The sequence below is a fragment of the Thalassophryne amazonica genome, chromosome 2 (assembly GCF_902500255.1).
Source record: "Thalassophryne amazonica chromosome 2, fThaAma1.1, whole genome shotgun sequence".
NCBI lineage: Eukaryota > Metazoa > Chordata > Actinopteri > Batrachoidiformes > Batrachoididae > Thalassophryne > Thalassophryne amazonica.
In genome coordinates this window covers 147905110-147927596 of record NC_047104.1, presented here as the reverse complement: position 1 = coordinate 147927596, position 22487 = coordinate 147905110, and the positions used below count along the sequence as shown (strand labels likewise).

The window sequence follows — 22487 nt, the reverse complement described above, 5'->3', positions numbered from 1 at the left end:
CATGTGCACGCTGTATTTACAGCACAATATTGTCAGGACACGGAACTGTCGATTTATGCGACGAGACACACAATTTGACTAGACCACACATCTCGACGGAACACTGAATCAAAGTTTGTCAGGTGGTAGTCAGTGCCAATGTGCACCTCACTTTCAAATATGAGAGTGATCAGGGCACGTTTGATTAGGATATTATGTGAAATATACATTAAACAGGGTTTTCAATGTTAAATTTAACCCTCTGGGGTCCGAGGGCATTTTTTGGACAGTTCACTCGCCTGGCATAAATGTTTTATTATTGCTGTTAACAGCTCTCCCTGCATCCCACAATCAAATTTTATGTCTGTTTTTTTTTTTTCAGGACAACCTGTGCTTTCAGAATATATATGTTTTTGTTGTGTTTTATAAGTGTAATAAAGGTTTAGAATCAAAAATAGGCAAGGAAAAAATAAAGTGAAAAATAATTTTACACACACATTTATTCAAAACACACAGCAAGCTATAATAAACAACTGTTTTGACACTTTATAAAGGTAATTTGAGGTCTTGTGTGAAAGCCTGTACAACAAAAAGGTTCAAACAGTAAACACAAATGCACATTTTGAACAATATATACAAATTGGTCTATGTGTTTTGTTATTTTGATATGGTAAACAGTGTTTTTATGCAGAGAAAGTAAGAGAGTTATCCAGTAACATTCACATGCAAACTAGTGGAGCAATCCTGATAGTTACACACTCTTTGTTTGAGCATGTGAGATTGTCATCAGAGGCTCTCCGTCTGCTCACTTTTGCTGTGCGTAATGGCCGCAGGGCACACTGAGTATGTACTAATAGTATGTACTCATGTGACAGTGAGCCAATTCTGATTGGACATTCACATTGCGCACGTCATCACACAGCTTCTATGTGGAGTACAAAGATGGCCGATGGCTGGCTCAAAAATCTGTGGAGTTAACTTTTCAGCAAAAAAAAAAGTAAGTTTCTATCTCATATCATTAAAAAGTTATTTATAATTTAGTAAAGCTTGGTCTTAGCCATCGTATGCGACGGCATCGGCCCCAGATGGTTAAAAGACCACAAAATCTGTAATCTGGATCAGATCCAGATCAAACTTTGTCAGTCGATACTGATACCATCCTACAGAACACTCTCAAATGTGGAAGAAATTTGATCTTTTTTTTACAGGGTTATGAATTTTTAAAAATTTGTTCAATGTTAAAGATAGGGCAGCCGGCCAGTCTGCTCTGTGTGAACCTGATCCCATCAGATCTCAGAAGCTAAGCATTGTGGGGCCTGATTAGTATTTGGATGGGAGACCTCTTCGGAACACCAGGGGCTGCATGTGTTTCTCCAGGTAAAACTGGAGTTGCATCAGGAAGGGCATCCGGCATAAACCTTGAGCCAAATAGCAATGCGGAACTGACTGTATCATCCGCTGTGTCAAACCCGAACAAAACTTGAGAAGCCGAAAGAGCAACAACAAATTAAAGATGGTGGAGTTTTTCCAATTTTCTAAGATTTTTCCTGGCTTTGTCCTTTGACCTATTACCTTGAAAACTGAAACAGTTGTTGCCTATCAGGATATGAATCTTCATTAAAAAATTCATAATGATATATGAAAAATTGTTGGGCTCTAGGCTGTTCGCAAACAGACAAACAAACATGGGCGAAAACATAACCTCCTCCGAGGTGGAGGCAATAGTCAAACAAAGCAAGATATACTGTACGTGTAAAGGATTTTTTTATTATTATTACGTATGATGGAACACAGAAAGGAATGGTATTTATTTATTTATTTAGTTGAGAATATTGTGCCAATAAAATAAAGACGACACATCCAGTCCAGTAATCTTTGGGGTTCCTCCATAGGAACGATTTGCTTGGCACTTTTGTAAAAACCCACCAAATTTTTTCAAATGAACCGGGTGCACTGTTGTCCCAAGTGACTGCAACCCAGTGCTCAGCCTTTCCTGCTCACCCAGACACTTTATTACATCACATTAAAAAACCATATGCTTATAATGGAGCTTAATGAACATCAGCGTCGCCCATCACACGAGAGGGCAGGGGGCTAAATGTCTGCTTACCTTGTACATGTGCTTAATTACCCTCTGCCATGCTTTGTTGTGTGCACGCGATAGTGTCTCACATGTGAGAAGAGGCTAATTACATCTGAGAGCAGGAGGACGGGCGCAGGCATCCATCACCGGCACGTGTTCATGTGCAGCTCCGGGGATTTCCAAATCTGCCGCTGAGTATCGGTGGTGCTGCATCCAGGTGCAGGCGTGTCCCAGCTGTTAAAAAGTCATTATCACAGGGCAGCCTGGCAGGAGGTTAAAAAAATCATGAAATGCTTGTTCCTGGCACAAATAGAAAATGAATGACAAGATGTGGCGGAGATGTTAAAAATTGACAAACATCTTGATTTAGGTTTCAGTGACCTTTACTCCATGCTTTTCTTTCGCTCTTCTGGTTGTTTTCCATTAAGGGCACCACATTCTACAGAACTGCTTCTGTCTGAGTGACCTTAATTAGGGAATAACCCTGTTGTGTCTGATGATTTAAGGACATTAATGTTGGATTTTATGTTTGCAAGTTGAGTTTTACCGGCGACCATATTCTAGCATTAATGTCCACAAATCATCAGACACAAGGGGATTATTCCCATTCTAATCCAATTCCATCATTTGCACGGTTTATTTTTCTGTAAGTAATTCGGCGTGGACAAGATGCCTCTCCGCCTGGCTGCTTTCCGAATTGTTGTGAAAGGGTGTGGTCAAAGCTTACCTTAGCAACAGCGTCTTCATGGCAAACTGGAAAGTCTGTGAGCACACCTACAGATTTATCCATCTCATCAACTGCATTGAGTAATTCTGTATCAGAATCCATATCAATATTTTCGTATGGTAGCTTAAATCCAAGTATTTCGGCATCGTCGTTGCTCTGCCAGTTTCTCTCACTCTCAGCTGACAGCGCCATTATTGACATCTGTGTAGCAACACGGTCAGGGCGCGGAGTAATACATTAGAGGTGGGCAGATCAATCCTAATATTGATAATATAGATACCAACGCTGGCATTGATATTGAATGATCTGCATGTAAAAAGATCAATACTCAAGATTTTTTTTCTCTCTGCACGCACTAACTGCTGCGCACGCAGATTCATCAAAGTCTACTCTCTGTCTGTAAGAGCAGCGCTGCGCTGTGTCACACAACATGGAGCAGTGCACCCTTGTATTGTGGTTTGTCAGCCCTCTACCTCAGGAGATTTTGTTTTAAGTTGTGTTGAGTGATTTTTTTTCAACAAAAATGTTGATTGTGATAATAAAGTATTTTGTTGTCACGTACAATGTGTGGCGAAATTCTATCCTCGGTCTTTTGGATCCTTTGGATCTGTGAAGCTTAAATATGAAAAAGTATTGGTATTGGTATCGATATCGGCGATACTGGGCCCGTATTTACTTGGATCAATACCAAAATTCCCGGTATCGCCCACCTCTATAATACATCAAATGTGAAACGGTCGAATATTTTTCCACCGTCAACACGATATTTTATGGTCTAAAATCTCACACGATTAACAAGTCAGATTTGTGGAAAAAATGTAATTGGATTTGAATTGTATTTCAAAAGCAGTGGTGGGCACATTTGTCCAAAATGTTAGCTTCCATAACTGCTAATCTGGTAACTGAAAAGTTCACTTTTGTAATGCTAAACTGACAATCCACTGCAGAATTTGGCAGAAGTTACAGCTAACTGCTAAGCACTAACTTTAATATTTACTCTGTACACTGTCTGCTACTGATAAGCCAGTTTCGAGGAGTTTCTGAGTAAACTCAAAAGTGATCACAAACCCAAAACAATAAGCCAGAGCTTTTGTCTTTATGCATCCTGCCCACTGCTGCAAAGAAGTGTCACTGAGTTTTTACACGCAGAAGAGTGGCAGAAGAGATCAAGCGCAAGTCACGTTTCACTCATGGGTTATTAAAAAAAAAATAAATAAATAATAATAATTCTGGACAGTTTATTGACATTAATGACAACTTTGTCATTTTTACAAAGTGAAAATATTGCACATATCTGTTAAAGTAATGCACTAATTCTGAAGGTTTGAGCTTTAACCGGCATATGTGCAAAAAGGCATTATGGGAAATGTGTGCCCCATCAAACTGCACACTGCCATCTATTGGATGGGAGTGTGAATAGCGACCAATATATTTTGTGAATCTCAAATGCAGTTTTGCGCTCATAATGTCTCAGTATTGCATAAGTGAGCAAAGCAATGAATGTGCGTGATTAGTGATCCACAAATGCTGAATCACACTTCACAAACAGAATTTTCAGTTTTGCAACTGCCTTTTTTTTTCCACAAATGATAAAAATTACATATTTTCAAATACACATTTATTTGTAAAAATCAACACAGAAGTTACAAATTGGAAATTTGTGTTTATGGATCGCAAAACACGTGTGTAAATCAAGGACTATTTGTAGATCACCCTCTGTGCATTTCCAGGTATTAATGAGACAAATTAAACTGCATAAATAAGTGTCTTTGCACTTAAAATAGTAAAGATTTGCATGTACACCCTGTCTTTAAAGCAGACGCACTGTTGATCACTGCTGCAGTGCATTATGGGAGTTTGGGGTTTGTTTTTTATTATTATTGCCGTACATGCTGGTTTAGCAATATTGTTAGTGTTATAGATTTGTTGTGTTTTGATAGTTAGTTCAAGTAGTGTAGTTAGTTTGGTGAAGAGTTATGTTGTGACCATGAGTGAAAAGTGCCTTGCGTTTGATCTCTTCTGCCACCGTCTGTTTTGTTATGTGTGATGTGAATGACACTTTTTTTTTTTTTTTTTGCAGTAGCAGCTGGCAACTGCCCTGCCCCATCTGTTGGGAGAGGGCTGAGCTCATCACATAGGCCTGACTGTTGCAAAACACACAACAGACAGGAACGAACGTATGATTTTAGTGTTTACAAATGTTTTTGATCATTAAGCTTTACTCGCTATGCCAACAAAATCTAAGCGGACTGAAAGTTAGCAAAACTAAATTTAGCAGAAGCTAATTGGTCTGCTAAAGGTTTTCAAAGTTAGCTGAAAAGCTAACCCACTAATGAAAAAATTACTTTTGCTAATTAGCGGTTGGAAGATTACCAGAACTGTGCCTACTACTATTCAAAAAGGTATTGTGAGAAGATGGGTGAGATGTTCAAGAACAGTAAGTTCCAGATTTGTTTGATCATTGTGAGAGGCGTCCTGTGCAGGGTGTACCCAACCTCATTCCCTATGACTGCTGGGATATAGGCTCCAGTTCCCTCCCCCAGCACCCTTAACTGGAGTAAAGCCCTGGTCCCACCGAATAATGAATGATGAATAATGAACCACATTGCATGTTTGTTTGGTACAAGTCCAGTTATTCAACAAACATGGGATAACAGTGGCTCTTAGAGGCAGGATATTCAGCTAACAATTGGCTCATCTCTGAGTGTGGCGATAATTTCAAGAAGTTCAAAATTTAGCAACAACAGTGTGGGGCAGTTTGTGTACCAGGTACTACAATGACAAATGAGGATTTTAGAGGCATGTTTGTGGTGGGGATGAGGCTGTTAAAAGCCCATTATCTGCGCACCTGGCCGCTATGAGGACAGGACAGGCTAGTTTGGCTCTGCTCTCTCTCGCACTTCGTTGTCACAATTCCACCTGCTTTGTGCGCCGGACACTGCATATAAAATTATTATTTTGTAGCGTATTAATCATTTTCTGTCACAGTTTGGCAGTTCAAAACATCTGTAATTGCTTCTGGAAACACAGAGGACTGTTTCTTCTCGACCCTGAGGTGGAGAACATATTTGGAACAGACTTAAAGGTAATTATTTGTACTGTTTATATTGTAATAGCTTGGTAAAACAGTTGCATGTTCATTCCTTCTTTATAAGCAGCTGTAAAAGTATTTTTATTATAGATTTAGCATGTTATAATGGATCAGATGGCTCCGCTGTGTGCACACGGACACAATGACTCGCACTCAAGATGAGCATTTACACAGAACAGCAGCATGCAAAAGAGCAATTTTGCAGACAATAAGGGCCGAACACAAAGTGAAAAGTTGGATCACGGTGTCAAAATGACTGTTAGCCACAGAAGAAATAAAGTCAGCGAGAAGAAGTGCAGAGGTGAATGTCCGGGAACCTGTGGTTCAGTTCTACCTGGTCTGGTTACGGATGTGTTTTGTGTTTGTGGATCTTTTTGTGTGTGTGTGTGGGGGGGGGGGGTAATCCACACAGGTGCAGGTGTATATAATTAAAGCGGCCACCTCATTGCGGTGTCTTTTTTTGGGGGGGGGAGGGGGGTCACAGAGAGCTGGGTGCACATGCAGAACTTCTGCATTTAATGACTCTGTAACACAGGTGAACTGCAGCCTCATGCACGGAAGCCACACCGGCTGGACTGTGCAAGAGTGTCTTTTTTTTGGACTGTGTTTAAAAACACATGCTGGATGCTGTGAAATGAAAACCCACACTTTAAGGCAGAGGTCTCAAACCGGTTCCAGAAAGGGCCAAGAGGGTGCAGGCTTTTTGTGCAACCACCCACTCCAGCAGGTGATTACACTGATTAATATCACTTTGAGCAGGTGAAATCACCTGCTGGAGTGGGTGGTTGCACAGAAAGCCTGCACCCTCTCGGCCCTTTCTGGAACTGGTTTGAGACCTCGGCTTTAAAGGGACCAACTGTGGGAGGGCTGGAGCTTTGGACCAAACCCATGCCTAATCGTGCACCAACGTCGCGTTACATGGCGCTACATGGATCATATCTGGCTTGACGTGGATCATAAGCAGCGACACGAGCCATTCGAGGCTGGACGGGTCTTAAATGACAGGTCAGTCGTGGCTCATTAGAGGCTGATTGCTGGCACATGTAAGGTACAGAGAGGCACATAGAGGCGCCTTCGTAGCGGGATAAGTGATAGATTTATACATAGATCATTATTCGAATAATCACTGAAATTTCTGGCAAATCCATATGTGGCTCATTATTCATGCCTTTATTATTCGGTTGGACCGAGGCTTACGGGGTGGAAGGTTTGTGTGATATTGGCTGATTTGTCCAATTTGGTTTTAGAGTGTTGTATAAAAAGTAGTTGAGCTGTTTTGTAAGAAAATTCTGTTTTTTGTATGACTTTTGTGTTATCTTTAAAAGACCTTCAGTGTTTCTGAAAAATGTGTTTTTGTTGGAATGGGAGACGAGCTTGATCTCTGCTTTCTTTTATCCTGCTGAAGAACCTTTTGGTCAGTTCTCTTTGGGAGGACAGTTGGAGGATGACAGAGAGAGAAGTTGGTGTGACAGGGGCTAGTTTGGGAAAACGTCTGGCTCTCAGAAAAAGCCAGTTCTTTGAATATGTATTTCCTGACAGCTGCCACTCGCCATGACACTCCTTTGAAGAGTGGTGGCTTTGATGGGAATGTCATTTTCAGGTTTCCTCTGCCTCAACCTGTGCCTGAGCTGGGATGACGGAGGACGACTCAGAGAGTCGGGCGAGTTTGCCAACACAGAGGACAGGTGAAGAGTCAGGGCCAAAAAGTAACTGATAGGAGATAGGTATAACAGACACATGTCTGAAGGCATCTGTGCTTCACAGCATCAATGAGGAAAATGTGAAATCAATAGTACAAATCAGTTCAGGATCAGTTTGATTAGTTTGATTTCAGTCTCTCTTGGCTCACCCTGCTCCCTCTTCCCCTGGCATTAGGAATTTTCAACAAATATCAATGAAGCTGCCAGGAGACACCTGTAATTACCATGCTCACGCGTCTGAGCTCTCTGGGCACTCCACACAAAATTCTGCTTGGAGTGTGCATGTGTGTGTGTATGGGGGGGGCTTTGCACAAACCTGGCCAAATATTATGTTTGTCAGACCACCTATTTCAGTAAAATGTCTGATTTCCTCAGAAATAAAGAACAAATCACCTGTCTGCTAAAATGTTAAATGTGTTGGAATGTTTAATTTAAATTCAGTGTGTTCCTTGTCAGCTGATGTCTGGCACATTCTTGTTTCTGCAGAAAAAAAAAAAATCATGACATGCCGTGCACGGTTAGTTTTCAATGTAAACCATGCAGACAATAATTTACTTCATTGAAACAATCCTGTTCATGGTTCTAGCTAGACATCTGATCGATAGCAATGTAGCGTATTCTATCAGATGTCAGGAATACTGTAACGAACACTACATAGGTGAAACGAAGCAACCTTTACACAAAAGGCTATACCAGCACCGCAGAGAGGGCGCCAGTGGACCTCAGTCTGCGGTTCATCTCCACCTTAAAGACAGTAACCACACGTTTGAGGACAAGGAAGTTAAAATATTAGCCAGAGAGAAGAAATGGTTTGAGAGAGGGGTCAAGGAGGCATTCTTTGTGAAACGTTTGAAACCCAGCCTTAACCGGTGAGGGGGTCTGAGACACACTTTATCCCCTGTTTACAATGGGGTACTCAGGTCAAAGGAGTTTCAGTCTTTTGTTCATGGTAATGAGTCATTCACGTCATCAAGGGAGCCATCAGAAAGGCATCCATCCCATCATTAGAGGGACAGCTGTCCTGTCATTAGATGTGCTAACTAGAGCACAATAGTTGCTAATTAGAGCTATTGTTTAGTCACTAGCCTATAGCAGTCTGCCTCTCAGTAGGAGGGGTCTGGTTAGGTTTAAAACTCCAGCTTTTGTTGGCTTCTGTTTTATTCTTCTCTACAAGAGTCAGACAGAAGTCAGACTTCCAGAGCAAGAATTTTAGCTGAGGAAGCTTCTGCGATTTGAAGCGAAACGTCCTCGCGTCAAGCAACCCAGTCCAGTTGAAGATTCAAGCTTCTCTACTATGTTTCTTACCATTTATTTGCTGATAATGTCCAAATTTAATGCTCATTTAAAGCCTCTGAGATCCAGAAACTGGACTCTTTACTGTATTGAATTGAGAAAATAAAACAATAGCTCAGCGCAAATTCCCTGCAGTTAAATTCAGATAAAACCGAGGTGCTGGTGGTTGCCTCCGATGATGTCATTCCAGGGACTAAACAGTATATAGGTCTTTTGAGCTCATTTCTCCTGTCGTGACTGTACTGAGATTACCCATAGTGCACCTGAACACAGCATGGCCACACTAACACCTTCAAAATGAGTGCAATACTTTAAAACTAAAACATATAGCTGATATTTTCACTTTATAAAAGTTCAGAAGTGATGTTAATTTAAATAACATGTCCGAAATTAGTTTGGTTAAAATTTTAACCATAAGTTAAAACTGTATGCCTCTGGATGACTTGGTGATATTGCCGGTGAGTCAGTATGGTGTCAAGAGCAATTATCTTGTGACTGGTTCTCCTCTGGCTGCAAAGGATAGAACAGTTTCTCCTGAAGCCAGCTCTCCTTTAACATTTCTCATTTAACAGGTAAGCGCTAAAATCTTTGATATCAGATTTAACAAAGGTTTTTAATTATTAAAGCTTTATTCACTTCTCCTGCAAAAACATGTTAATGATCTAAAAATTATCGGACTAAAGTTTATCGGAAGATAATTGGTCTGAAGAATATATATATATAAGCATTAGAAGCATTTGTCCTTTCTGTCATTTGTCCTTTCTGAACATTTCCTTAAACATAATGTGTCTTGCTGTGCTAATAAGACCATCTAATAAATCTGTGCTCCAGTATATCCGCTGAGTGAAATTTCAGTTTTTCCAAATTTGGATGTTAGCACTGTGAGTACTGTTCATAGTTATTGAGAGTCTGGTGTCATTATCTCCACTGTTAGTCCACAGTTACTTAGGCAATATGCTTGCCGTAATTTTTAATAACTGCACCGAAACCACCTGTTATGAAAACCACCACCAAGTCCAGAAATATATGCATTAATAAAACACCTGAACCAAAGTGAGCCTGTTAGCTGTTGCTTATTTTGTAATTCCAAGCTGGGGGGCATGTTCGGACTTCATTTATCCCACCTAGCTTATGCTGATCTTGCCCACGCGCCACCTGATTACTGTTCAGTGTGTTGGTTTGGAGTTCTGCAGGTCAGAGTCGGGCACAACCAACATGGCAAGATTTGGAACCACCTCATTTGACCACCAAACCTGCTCTTCAGAAAACCTAAGCATGATGTCACAGAGAGTTTATCCAGTATATACACTCATCAGCCATTTTATTACATACACTTTGCAAGTACTGGGTTGGGCCCCCTTTTGTCATTCAGAGCTGCTTTAATTCTTCTTGGCATAGATTCAACAATGTGTGGTCCATATTGACATGATGGCATCACGCTGTCGCACATTCAACCAGTCTGCCCATTCTCCTCTGACATCAACAAGGCATTTTTTAGACTGAATGCCTCCTCTTTTTTGGACCATTCTCTGTAAACCCTGGAGATATTTTTGCATGAAAATCCCAGTAGATCATTAGGTTCTGAAATACTCAGAACCATGCTCAAAGTCACTTAAATCCCCTTTCTTCCCCATTCTGATGCTCAGTTTGACCTTCAGCAAGTCAGCTTCACCACATCTAGATGACTAAAAGCATTGAGTTGCTGACGTAATTGGCTGATTAGCTATTTGTGTTACCTAATGAAGTGGGCGGTGAGTGTACACAGTCTGTGGTCTCTTATCATACCACTGTCAAAATGAATCCATTCACCTCAGCATGACAACATTGTAGTATACCCGCCGGTCAGCTTTTCTACTTAAAACTAGTTATGGATGTGTAACGAAATAAAGCAAAGCTTTTTTTTTTTTTTTTTTTTTTTTTTAAGGAACATCTGAACTTTCTTCCTAAACAGCATAAACTCAGGCAAACTGATGAAGCTCTTGCTGTCAAATGTCCATTTATTGACTGGATGTTTTCTATTTCCAATTTGCAGCAAAACAGTTAAAGGTGGAGACTTGTGCATGATCAGATGCTGTAGCACACATGCATTCAGAGTAAAAAAATAAACACCATGAAGTGATATAAATCATAGCGGCTTCGCGTTACATTTATATTCCATAAATTTACGGCAGATGGGGATTTCTCTGTTTTCTACATAATGGACGGCACAACATATCTCATGTATATTTAACATATATTTATTATATTGCTTAAGAATTCATGTTCTTTTGCACAGATATCACATTTATTTCTGCACACGGGTACGTGCATGCAGTGTTTTATTTTCCATTCATAGCTAAGTTTGATTTATTTGTTATTTATACTGTAAATGGTTACACATTCATAATTTCAGATGGTGTTCTATTCACCTTTGTGCGTTCTGTGTGAAAACAACGCTAGAAAAGCTCAGCAGGGCTGCAGGCTTGTGAAGAATTGTGCAATTTTTTTAATTACAAGCAATTAGTGCTTGGACAGTATATGTACGTATCGTGATACCTGGGTGCCTAATCAAGTCATGTTCCAGTAAAGAAGATATGTGGTTAGGTTTGGGTATCGAAAACCAGTTCAGCTTTCTTTACGAATTTGCATTGCAGCCGGCTGCAAGATCTCAGCTCAGCGGCTCTGGAGTTAAATTTGTTTCATTAATACCTGAATGGAAATACTATTGACAAAAACTACACATTTTGTTTATTTTTATTTATGTCCAGAGATCAAGGATCCAGTGACCGATTTCATATTTATTTGTGTAAGACTCATTAAAATGTTGACATAGAAAACCTGTAAAGCCTACTTTTAGTACACAGAAGATTCACAGGAGGTATCGATAAGGAAATCGATAAAGAATCGGATTGATATGCGGAATCGATAGTGGCATCGATATCGATAAAATCTTATCACTACCCATCCCCATATGTGATTTACAAGTGTTGCAATTTGATAACTAAAATACTTTTTTGCTTGCTTTTTGCAACACTAGAAGCTGTGCCAAAAATCAATTCAATTTTTAAACATACAAATAAACACTCACACCAATTCATAATTTTTGCACTCTCCCATTTTCCACCATACTAGCTGTGTGTATGTAGATTGACTCCAGAAGTGTCCTTAATGCATTTGTTTACTCAAAGGTCAAGGTCATTGGGGTCAAAGGTGCAGTTTTGCAACATTTTTGTGGCCACTCTGAAAGGTGCAGTTTTGTTTTATTGGGGGGGATACCAGTCAGTATCTGGTGTGACCACCATTTGCCTCATGCAGTGCAACACATCTCCTTCGCATAGAGTTGATCAGGTTGTCAATTGTGGCCTGTGGAATGTTGGTCCACTCCTCTTCAATGGCTGTGCGAAGTTGCTGGATATTGGCAGGAACTGGTACACGCTGTCGTATACGCCGGTCCAGAGCATCCCAAACATGCTCAATGGGTGACATGTCCGGTGAGTATGCCGGCCATGCAAGAACTGGGACATTTTCAGCTTCCAAGAATTGTGTACAGATCCTTGCAACATGGGGCCATGCATTATCATGCTGCAACATGAGGTGATGTTCTTGGATGTATGGCACAACAATGGGCCTCAGGATCTCGTCACGGTATCTCTGTGCAATCAAAATGCCATCAATAAAATGCACCTGTGTTCTTCATCCATAACAGACGCCTGCCCATACCATAACTCCACCGCCACCATGGGCCACTCGATCCACAACATTGACATCAGAAAACCGCTCACCCACATGACGCCACACACAGTGTCTGCCATCTGCCCTGAACAGTGTGAACCGGGATTCATCCGTAAAGAGAACACCTCTCCAACGTGCCAAACGGCATCGAATGTGAGCGTTTGCCCACTCAAGTCGGTTACGACGACGAACTGGAGTCAGGTCGAGACCCCGATGAGGACGACGAGCATGCAGATGAGCTTCCCTGAGATGGTTTCTGACAGTTTGTGCAGAAATTCTTTGGTTATGCAAATGGATTGTTTCAGCAGCTGTCCGAGTGGCTGGTCTCAGACGATCTTGGAGGTGAACATGCTGGATGTGGAGGTCCTGGGCTGGTGTGGTTACACGTGGTCTGCGGTTGTGAGGCTGGTTGGATGTACTGCCAAATTCTCTGAAACGCCTTTGGAGATGGCTTATGGTAGAGAAATGAACATTCAATACACGAGCAACAGCTCTGGTTGACATTCCTGCTGTCAGCATACCAATTGCACGCTCCCTCAAATCTTGCGACATCTGTGGCATTGTGCTGTGTGATAAAACTGCACCTTTCAGAGTGGCCTTTTATTGTGGGCAGTCTAAGGCACACCTGTGCACTAATCATGGTGTCTAATCAGCATCTTGATATGGCACACCTGTGAGGTGGGATGGATTATCTCAGCAAAGGAGAAGTGCTCACTATCACAGATTTAGACTGGTTTGTGAACAATATTTGAGGGAAATGGTGATATTGTGTATGTGGAAAAAGTTTTAGATCTTTGAGTTCATCTCATACAAAATGGGAGCAAAACCAAAAGTGTTGCGTTTATATTTTTGTTGATTGTAAATGTCTGATGTTTGCCGGAGCTTTTCCTGGTCTCAGATGTATTTTCAGCTGGAAATACATGAATTTGTTGCAGTTTGACCAAATATCTGGAGGAATTACAAAGGGAAATCCATCAAAGCCGAGATTTATGCTTCAGCGATGTGTTTGATAAATCACATCCACCCAGTGAATGCTGGGACAGCACAGCAGTGTAAATCCAGTTTCCCCGCTGGCCTGCTGAGGTGCCAACTGGTAGTAAATCCAGATCACAGCAGGCAGGTTCACTCGGAACAGGAGCTGTATTTTAGAACTTTTCAGTTTTCATAAGCCGCTGTCTCTTTTCCACCGCAGGAGAACGTCCATCCCATCGAGCAATCAAACATTACCTGAATGTTATATTGAAGTGACAGTGACACATAAAAACATTGTTGGAACGTTGACTCTTCAGAACGCTGCAAGGATGTTACTAAGAATGTTCAGACTATTAGAAAATCTTGTTTATTTTGGTAATATAAAAACTAAAAACAGAGTAGATAGGTGGGGTTTTTTTCAGGTAGGTAAAGTGCATCCAGAAAGTATTCACAGCGCTTCACTTTTTCCAAATTCTACTCACAACACCCCATAATAACTACATGAAAAAAGTTTTTATTTTTTTTGCAAATTAAAATAAGATTTGCAAATTGCAAAATAAGATAATTGTATATATATATATATATATATATATATATATATATATATATATATATATATATAAGAAATCGCATGGACATAAGTCTTCACACCCTTTGTTCAATAATTTGTTGATGCACCTTTGGCAGCAGTTACAGCCTCAAGTCTTCTTGAATATGATACCACAAGCTTGGTGCACCTATATTTGGGCAGTTTTGTCCATTCCTCTTTGCACACTTCTCAAGCTCCATCAGGTTGGATGGGGAGCGTCGGTGCACAGACACTTTCAATCAGATTCAGATCTGAGATCTGGCTGAGCCACTCAAGGACATTCACAGAGTTTTCCTGAAACCACGCCTTTGATATCTTGGCTGCCTTTCAGATGAACTGTCGCCCCAGTCTGAGGTCAAGAGCACTCTGGAGCAGGTTTTCATCCAGGATGTCTCTGTACATTGTTGCATTCATCTTTCCCTCAATCCTGACTAGTCTCCCAGTTCCTGCTGCTGAAAAACATCCCCACAGCCTGATGATGCCACCACCATCTTTCATTGTAGGGATGGTGCTGGTTTCCTCCAAACATGACACCTGACATTCACACCAAAGAGTTCAATCTTTGTTTCATCAGACCAGAGAATTTTGTTTCTCATGGTCGGGGAGTCCTTCAGGTGCTGTTTGGCAAATTGCAGACGGGCTGCCATGTGCATGTCCATCCAGGTGGCTGGATCTAATGGGACCCTCAGGGTGCCTGTTATGCAGCACAGCGATGGACTTAAGGATGCTGTCTGAGAAACATCAGGAAAATCACATTAAGAATCAAATGTTTTTTTTTTTTTTTTTTCCAGTGACACTGTGGATTTCGCAGTGCAGATGTCCTGTCTGAACAGGATTTAGCAAGAAGGAGTTTTAACAGCACAAAATATGTTTGACATTACTGGACGACATGAAAGGAGGTTTAGCAGGACCACTTGATTATGTGAACAAGCATCTGCAGAAACAGACAGCAGCAGTAGTGGGAGCATATATGCTGTCTTTATAGAGAAATGTGATTGTGATTTGTACTGTTGCCTCACGGCAAGAAGGTCCCATGATTACTTCCCGCCTGGATCTTTCTGTGTGGAGTTTTCATGTTCTCGCCATTGCTATGTGGGTTAAATTGGCTGTGGGTGTGAGTGAGAGTGTGACTGTGTTTGTCTATATGTTGCCCTGAGATGGACTGGCATCCTGTCCTAGGTGTACCCCACTTCTCGTCCAATGGGACAGGCTCCACCTCCCCCATCACCTTTAATTGACTTAAGCAGGTACAGAAAATGAATGAATGACTGATTGCCTGGCCAGATGCTCCAGTAAAGCAGGATGAAAAATTCAAGTCACTGACAAGCTTTCTTTGTTGGGTTACTGGCCGATAGGCAGCTACCCCTATGACATGGTGCAGTGTCCCTCGTAGTCATCATTGACGTTGTCCATTTATTGGGTTAACGACTGATAGGCCGCTAACCCAGTGTTGTGGCACGGCGTCCATCAAAGTCGGCGGAGGTGGCGGCAGCGGCGTCATCCGTTTATTGCAATATCTCAAAAAATGTCTGATAACGTTTTTCTGATTTGACAAGGGCATAATGTTATGTTTCCCATAATCCTCTTGCACTTTCAAGAATGCACCGTGGCGCCAGAAGAGCTCTGGCAATTCAAAGCAATGTAAACAATGGCTAGTGATAATGTGGACGGCGCCAACTCAGCTAGTTCACAGGCGATTATGATGATGACACGTTCTCTCAAATTGAGACAGTTATCTGGAGGAGGTGTAGCACCTATGATGAACTTCTGCCGTTCCCTGATGTTGTCCATACTTCACGAGGTGTGTTTACATTGTGCCGTAAACCAGAACTCTGATGAAACCGACCTCTCGCGTGAGTCACGGACCACCAGATGGTGCGAAATTCACAACTGCGAAACAGTGAATGGGTCATTGTCCTTGTTCCTGTCTGAAAATCATATTAATAGATTTGTTTGTTTGTAAATGGCGGCCATTTAATGACAAACATAGCCATTTTGAGCACTCTCAAAACCTGTTTGATGCCTTTTTTCTAAGTTGTCAAGGGCATCATTAGTCATTGCCATTATTCCCGTCCCACAATTATTTGCGCAGATTTGTTCATTTGGAAATGATGGACTTTTTTATGCTGAAAATGACCATCTTGCCTTGGGCTATAATTGAGCTGGTAACCCAAAGGGCCCTTGGCACTCTAGTTTCTTCTTCTTCTTCTTCTCCTTCTTTTCTTTTAAAATGCAAAATAGCTAGGATCAGGCATGTGAAATAAGGTCTGTATGGTTTTTTTTTTTGTTTGTTTATTTGTTTTTCTAATAGGTTTTAGTAACCAGTGGAACAAAGAACTGTACTGCAACATTGTGACCTTATGTTGCTGCAATGTTATCATAGCCCTACTTCAAAGCCCAACTTAAAAAAAAGTGAATATGTGTGAATATGATAAAAAAAAAAACATGTAGGTTACCAAAGCCTGCAACTGTGATGATAAAGACTACGATAGACTGAAGTCACTTTATACATGGCATTACTGAACTAGACTATTGTTGGACCTATGCCCATATTATTGAATTTATTATTACAGGTGTATTATGTTTTTGCACACATTCCACCAATGTTCGCACAACATTGCAAATGTCACAAAATTCTAACCAGGAAACGTTGCAGTGGAAAGTTGCCAGAAAGTGGACACGCTTTTTTTTTCTGCTGCCACTAAACTTAGACTTCCAAACAATGTTGTAAGAATGTTCCATGTTACCTTGAGCACTGACCAAAACACTGCAGTTATATGCCAGCAAACCGTGCTTAACCAAATCTGTAATTAGGCCAATAAAGAAGATTTGTGTTGGCGGCCACATCATTTGCCCTGCAGCATCACTCTGTATGTTTGCCTCTTTGCTGTAAATGAGAAAGAAAAAAAAACTCCTCTTTAACCGCTCTATATTTCTCTGTTCTGCTTTTTGTCCCTCTGCAGGTGGAGCGGGAGATCGCCATTCTGAAACTCATAGAACATCCTCATGTTTTAAAGCTGCATGACGTCTACGAAAATAAGAAATACCTGTAAGTACTTTTGTCCAGGTGATACTACAAACACAGAATTCAAGCTGATTTATGCCGAAAATAAAGAAGGTACACCAAGTACGTTAAAAGCCAAGTTTATTAATAGCATCTTTCAGGCAGAAAGGCAATCCAAAGTGTTTTAAGATCGGAGAAAGTAGATTGCATTTAAAGCCATTAAAGACAATAGAAAAGCAAATAAAAGGTTAAATATTCAATGCTGTAATATAGTGAAAATAAACAGGAAAAGTGCTATAATGCTAAAGTAAATCATTTTAGATTTAATTAGAAAGCCATTGCTGTGCAAAAAGGTTTTCAGCTTGATTTGAATGAATCTGGTGATTACAACATCCTCAGGCTGGTGTATCGATACAAAAGTCTGCTTCTTCCATCGTAATTTCAAATTCAATGTATTTTCATTTATATAGCACCAAATCACAACAAAGTTGGCACTTCACACAAGTAAGGTCTAACCTTACCAACCCCTAGAGCAAGCACACAGTGGTAAGGAAAAACTCCCTCTGATAATTTGAGGAAGAAACCCCAAGCAGACCAGACTCAAAGAGGTGACCCTCTGCTTGGGCCATGCTACTGCAGGAAATTTTGGGTGTAGTTCAGATGCTCAGAATAGACACTAAACTGGGATCAGATTATACAAGAAGTGTGGAATTTATTGTAGCTTAAACCCATTTAATAAAGAATAGAGGTATTGTCAAGATATAGTTGTTAAAGGGAATATCTCACATCAGTCAACACTATCTTTGAAAAGATTATATACCATTATAAATCATTATTTCCAGCTCTTGAATGTGTGCAAATCCTGATAAAAATAAAAAATTTGCCAGAATGTGTGTGAAAAATGCACAACAGTTTTACCTATTACCTGTCTGAAAGTCTCTCCACCTGTGTCCACGGATGTCCATGAATGAATAGAATCTGTGGTTAGATTCATGTTTTGAAGACCATTCTCATGCTGTGTTGGGCTTCACTTCTGCAGTCTGTCCCAGAGGCACTCACAAACAAAAATAATAATTAAAAAAAAACTAAATAAAAATACAAAAGACCCCCACTTTCCTCCTCAAAATATTATCTTTGGAAAATCTGTACACCTAATAAACATCTAGTCATGTGACTATATCCCCCTAAAACACACATTTTAACCATTTTGATGTATTCACTGTCCCCAAAACACTAGAAAATTCCATTTTCCCATCCATTTCAATAGAGGAACTTGAGGGGCGTTACCCTACATCAGTGGTTCCCAAACTTTTTCAAGACAAGTACCCCTTTGGGCATTTGAGTTTCAGTCATGTACCCCCTGTCACCGGCAGACTTGACATGTCATTTAAGTTTTATCAACCACATAAAATTACATCATATATACTCAACAAAAATATAAACGCAACACTTTTGGTTTTGCTCCCATTTTGTATGAGATGAACTCAAAGATCTAAAACTTTTTCCACATACACAATATCACCATTTCCCTCAAATATTGTTCACAAACCAGTCGAAATCTGTGATAGTGAGCACTTCTCCTTTGCTGAGATAATCCATCCCACCTCACAGGTGTGCCATATCAAGATGCTGATTAGACACCATGATTAGTGCACAGGTGTGCCTTAGACTGCCCACAATAAAAGTCCACTGGAAAAAGTTTTAGATCTTTGAGTTCATCTCATACAAAATGGGAGCAAAACCAAAAGTGTTGCGTTTATATTTTTGTTGAGTATATATACCACAATATACAGACACATTTTTGTGTATCATTTATTAGAATAACAAATGTTTTAATAACTTCAAATTTAGTGGGCTGAACCTTTGAGGCACTTATTAACAAAACCTACTGAAGCCTCATTTCAGTATCTGCCTTAATTAAAACAATTTAAACCACAATGTGAACAATTATAATGCAATGGAAAACTCCAATGTTTAATGTGAAGCGTGGGCTTGACTGGATGCACACAGCTAAGTAATGTTAGGCTCAATGCGTGAAAGGCTGAGTCTCAAGTCATTTTCAACATTAAGTCTGGCTCTGTATTTTGTTTTCATGTTCGTCAGTGTGGAAAATCCACTTTCACACAAATACGTAGTTGCGAATGGCATGAGAGTCTTAATAGCACGCTTTGCAAGTGCAGGTTGCTCCACGCGCAGGCCAATCCAAACGTCAGTCAGTGTCTTCTGATTAAATTCTGCTTTTAGCGATCCATCTGTTGCAATGTCAATAAGGCTCTCCTGTTCCGCTGTTGATAAAGACGTGGTCACGGCACTAACTGGATGACGTATCCACTCGTTTGACCCGTCCGCCTCAGGAAAATATCTGCACACCTCTGCAGACAGTGCGCCAAGGTGCGCCTTCATCTCTGCTTTCACGCAGCCTCTCAGTCTGAGTTCGTTTGAGCACAAAAACTCATGCAACACTGCGAAAACTTCAGTATTGTTTGACTCAAGGGAGTTTATCCAGAGTTTTACCTTTTTGATCATGGCCTCAATTTTATCTTGAACATTGAATATTGTTACAGTTAGCCCTTGTAATCCAAGATTTAATTCATTCAGATGTGAAAAAATGTCACAAAGATAAGCCAGACTAGTGAGAAATTCTTCGTTGTGCAAATGTTCTGACAGGGCAAAATCATGTTTACTGAAGAAAACTTTAAGTTCATCTCTCAACTCAAAAAAGCGAGTTAATACCCTGCCTCTTGAAAGCCAGCGCACCTCTGTGTGTAATAACAGCGTCTCATACTCACTGCCCATTTCATTACACAACGCAGCAAACAAGCGCGAGTTCATGGGCCTGGCTTTCACAAAGTTGACCATCTTTATGGTGATGTCCAAAACATTCTTGAGGTGAGCAGGTATTCCCTTTGCAGCCAGCGCCTCACGGTGGATGCTGCAGTGTACCCATGTGGCATCTGGTGCCACTGCTTGAATGCGTGTCACCACACCCCCATGTCTACCTGTCATTGCCCGTGCGCCATCTGTGCATATACCCACACATCTATCCCACATTAGGCCGTTTGTGTTCACAAAGTTATCCAGCTTTTGAAAAATGTCAAGTGCAGTGGTCCTTTCCTCAAGAGGTTTACAAAAGAGCATGTCCTCTGTTACTGTCCCTTCATGTATGTAACGCATGTATACAAGGAGGTGTGCAAGGCCAGCAACATCTGTGGACTCATCCAGCTGTAGAGCGTAATACTCGCTGCCTCTTACCCGCTGAAGAAGCTGTTTCAAAACATCCTCAGCCCTAGCACTGATGCGTCGAGAAACTGTGTTGTTCGATGACGGGATAGTCCGTATAGTCTTTTTTGCCTTTTCCCCCAACATTGCTCCAACCATATCTGAGGCAGCAGGGAGTATTAAATCCTCCACTATAGTGTATGGCTTGTTAGTTTTAGCAACTCTATAGCTGACCATGTATGATGCTCGCAGCCGGTTCCTGTTGGCAGTGTCTGTCTCTGCAATACAACTTTTACTTGCAGATAATAGTTTCAGCTGACGCTCAAAGTATTCACGTGGTGTATTTTTCAAATGGGGATGACTGGTCTCTAAATGCCTGCGCATTTTGCGATAGAACTTTTGCACAATTAACACACTGAGGGCGAAGAAATCCACCCGTGTTAACACACGTGAAACCAAGAGCAATGTAGTTGTCATCATATTTGCGATTCTTTGATGTCTTATTCTCTCGATTAAATAGTCTTTGGTCTCAATCAAAAGTCTGCTATCTCACACTGCGATGCTCTGCGTCTCTGTCACCGCTGTCCTCTTTGATGCTGCTGGCTACGCTAGCTTGACTCTCACTATCCACACAAACATCGGGGTCATCGATCAGATCTGAGTCCGTCATAGTCGCTGTAGTTGGACAATCAGCTGGACTGTTATCGCTAGCACCAAGCTGACTAGTTGTGGCAGGTGTCTTGGCACTGGGCTGTTTTCTTCCCGTTAGCCACTTGTCCATATTGCCGCTCGTGTGGCGGGCTCATGTGGCGGCTAAGTGAGCTGCGCTGGCATGGCAACAGGTGTCAATCACCCAGATAGTCACACCCATCTGTTGCAATAAATTGACTCAACACTAGATGGTAGCATTTACACACATCTATAATAGTATTGTTTCAGACAACTTATCACAATTACAGCGTGTTATGACATTTTTTTTCCTTTTTGCTCATTGCCCCGCGTACCCCCCACAGGCACTCACGTATCCCCGGGGGTACGCGTACCACCATTTGGGAACCACTGCCCTACATGATGTCATCAAAATCCACATTCCTTAAAGCTTCATGTTTCCGAGCATTTACACTGGTGCTCAGACGTTTATATACCCTGGTTGAATTTTTTTAAAATTTTTTGGCTATTTTTCAGGGAATATGAATGATAACACAAAACCTTTTTTTTCCACTCATGGTTAGTGGTTGGGTGAAGCCATCCATTTATTGTGAAACAACTGTGTTTATGCATTAAAAATTATAATGACAACAGAAGCTACGAAAATGATCTTGATCAAATGTAGGGATGGGTATTGATAAGATTTTATCGATATCGATGCCATTATTGATTCCACTTATCAGTCCGATTCTTTATCGATTTTCTGTGTACTAAAACTGGGCTTTACAGGTTTTCTATGTCATCAACATTTTATTGAGTCTTAAAGTAAATAAATATGAAATTGGTCACTGGATCTTTGATCTCTGGACTTAAATATAAATAAATAAATCTGCAGTTTTTGTCAAAAGCATTTCCTTTCAGGTATAAATGAGACAAATTTATCTCCATAGCCCTGAGCTGAGCTCTTACAGCTGGCTGCACTGCAAGTCAGGATCAAAGTAATTCATAAAGAATGGAGGATGTCTCATTTGGGGAGGAAAAAACAGTTTTGGTCTGTTGTAGTTTGTTGTCTGTATTACAACGTTTAGAAAGTGGTGTCATTTGATTTAAAATGGTGATGTGCTTTGAACTTATTAAATCCAACCGGAATCTATCTTTCCAACTTTGCTTGGTTGGCAGAGAGCTATGTAGCGTTTGGAGCTGTGCAGTTAGTCCCACAAAACAGAGGATATCCTTATTATTATTATTATTATTATTATTATTATTATTATTATTATTATTATTATTATTATTATTATTATTATTATTATTATTTTCTTTACCTGAGGGACAGTAACGTCACTTTACAAACCTGCAAAGTGGGTCCAGCTCTTGCCAGAGAACCATCGTGGAACAAAGGACAATTCTTGTTTCTTGCCTGTGTAGTGTTTATTGGTGCGGTATAAACCGCGATCGCCTCACACAGGGCACC

General features: G+C 40.7%; 1 protein-coding gene and 1 pseudogene across 1 annotated transcript in view; both read left to right on the top strand.

Annotated features, from left to right (window-relative positions):
• The first annotated feature begins 1228 nt into the window (after positions 1 to 1228).
• LOC117504641 lies at positions 1229 to 1347 on the top strand (annotated as a pseudogene).
• A 14446-nt stretch (positions 1348 to 15793) lies between these two features.
• Positions 15794 to 22487, top strand: part of LOC117504370 (serine/threonine-protein kinase BRSK2-like) — a 175379-nt gene continuing 168685 nt past the window's right edge. The window contains exons 1-2 of the mRNA XM_034163836.1: positions 15794 to 15946; positions 17109 to 17194. Of these exons, the coding sequence (XP_034019727.1) occupies positions 15794 to 15946; positions 17109 to 17194 (239 nt within the window). The remainder of the gene's footprint in view (positions 15947 to 17108; positions 17195 to 22487) is intronic.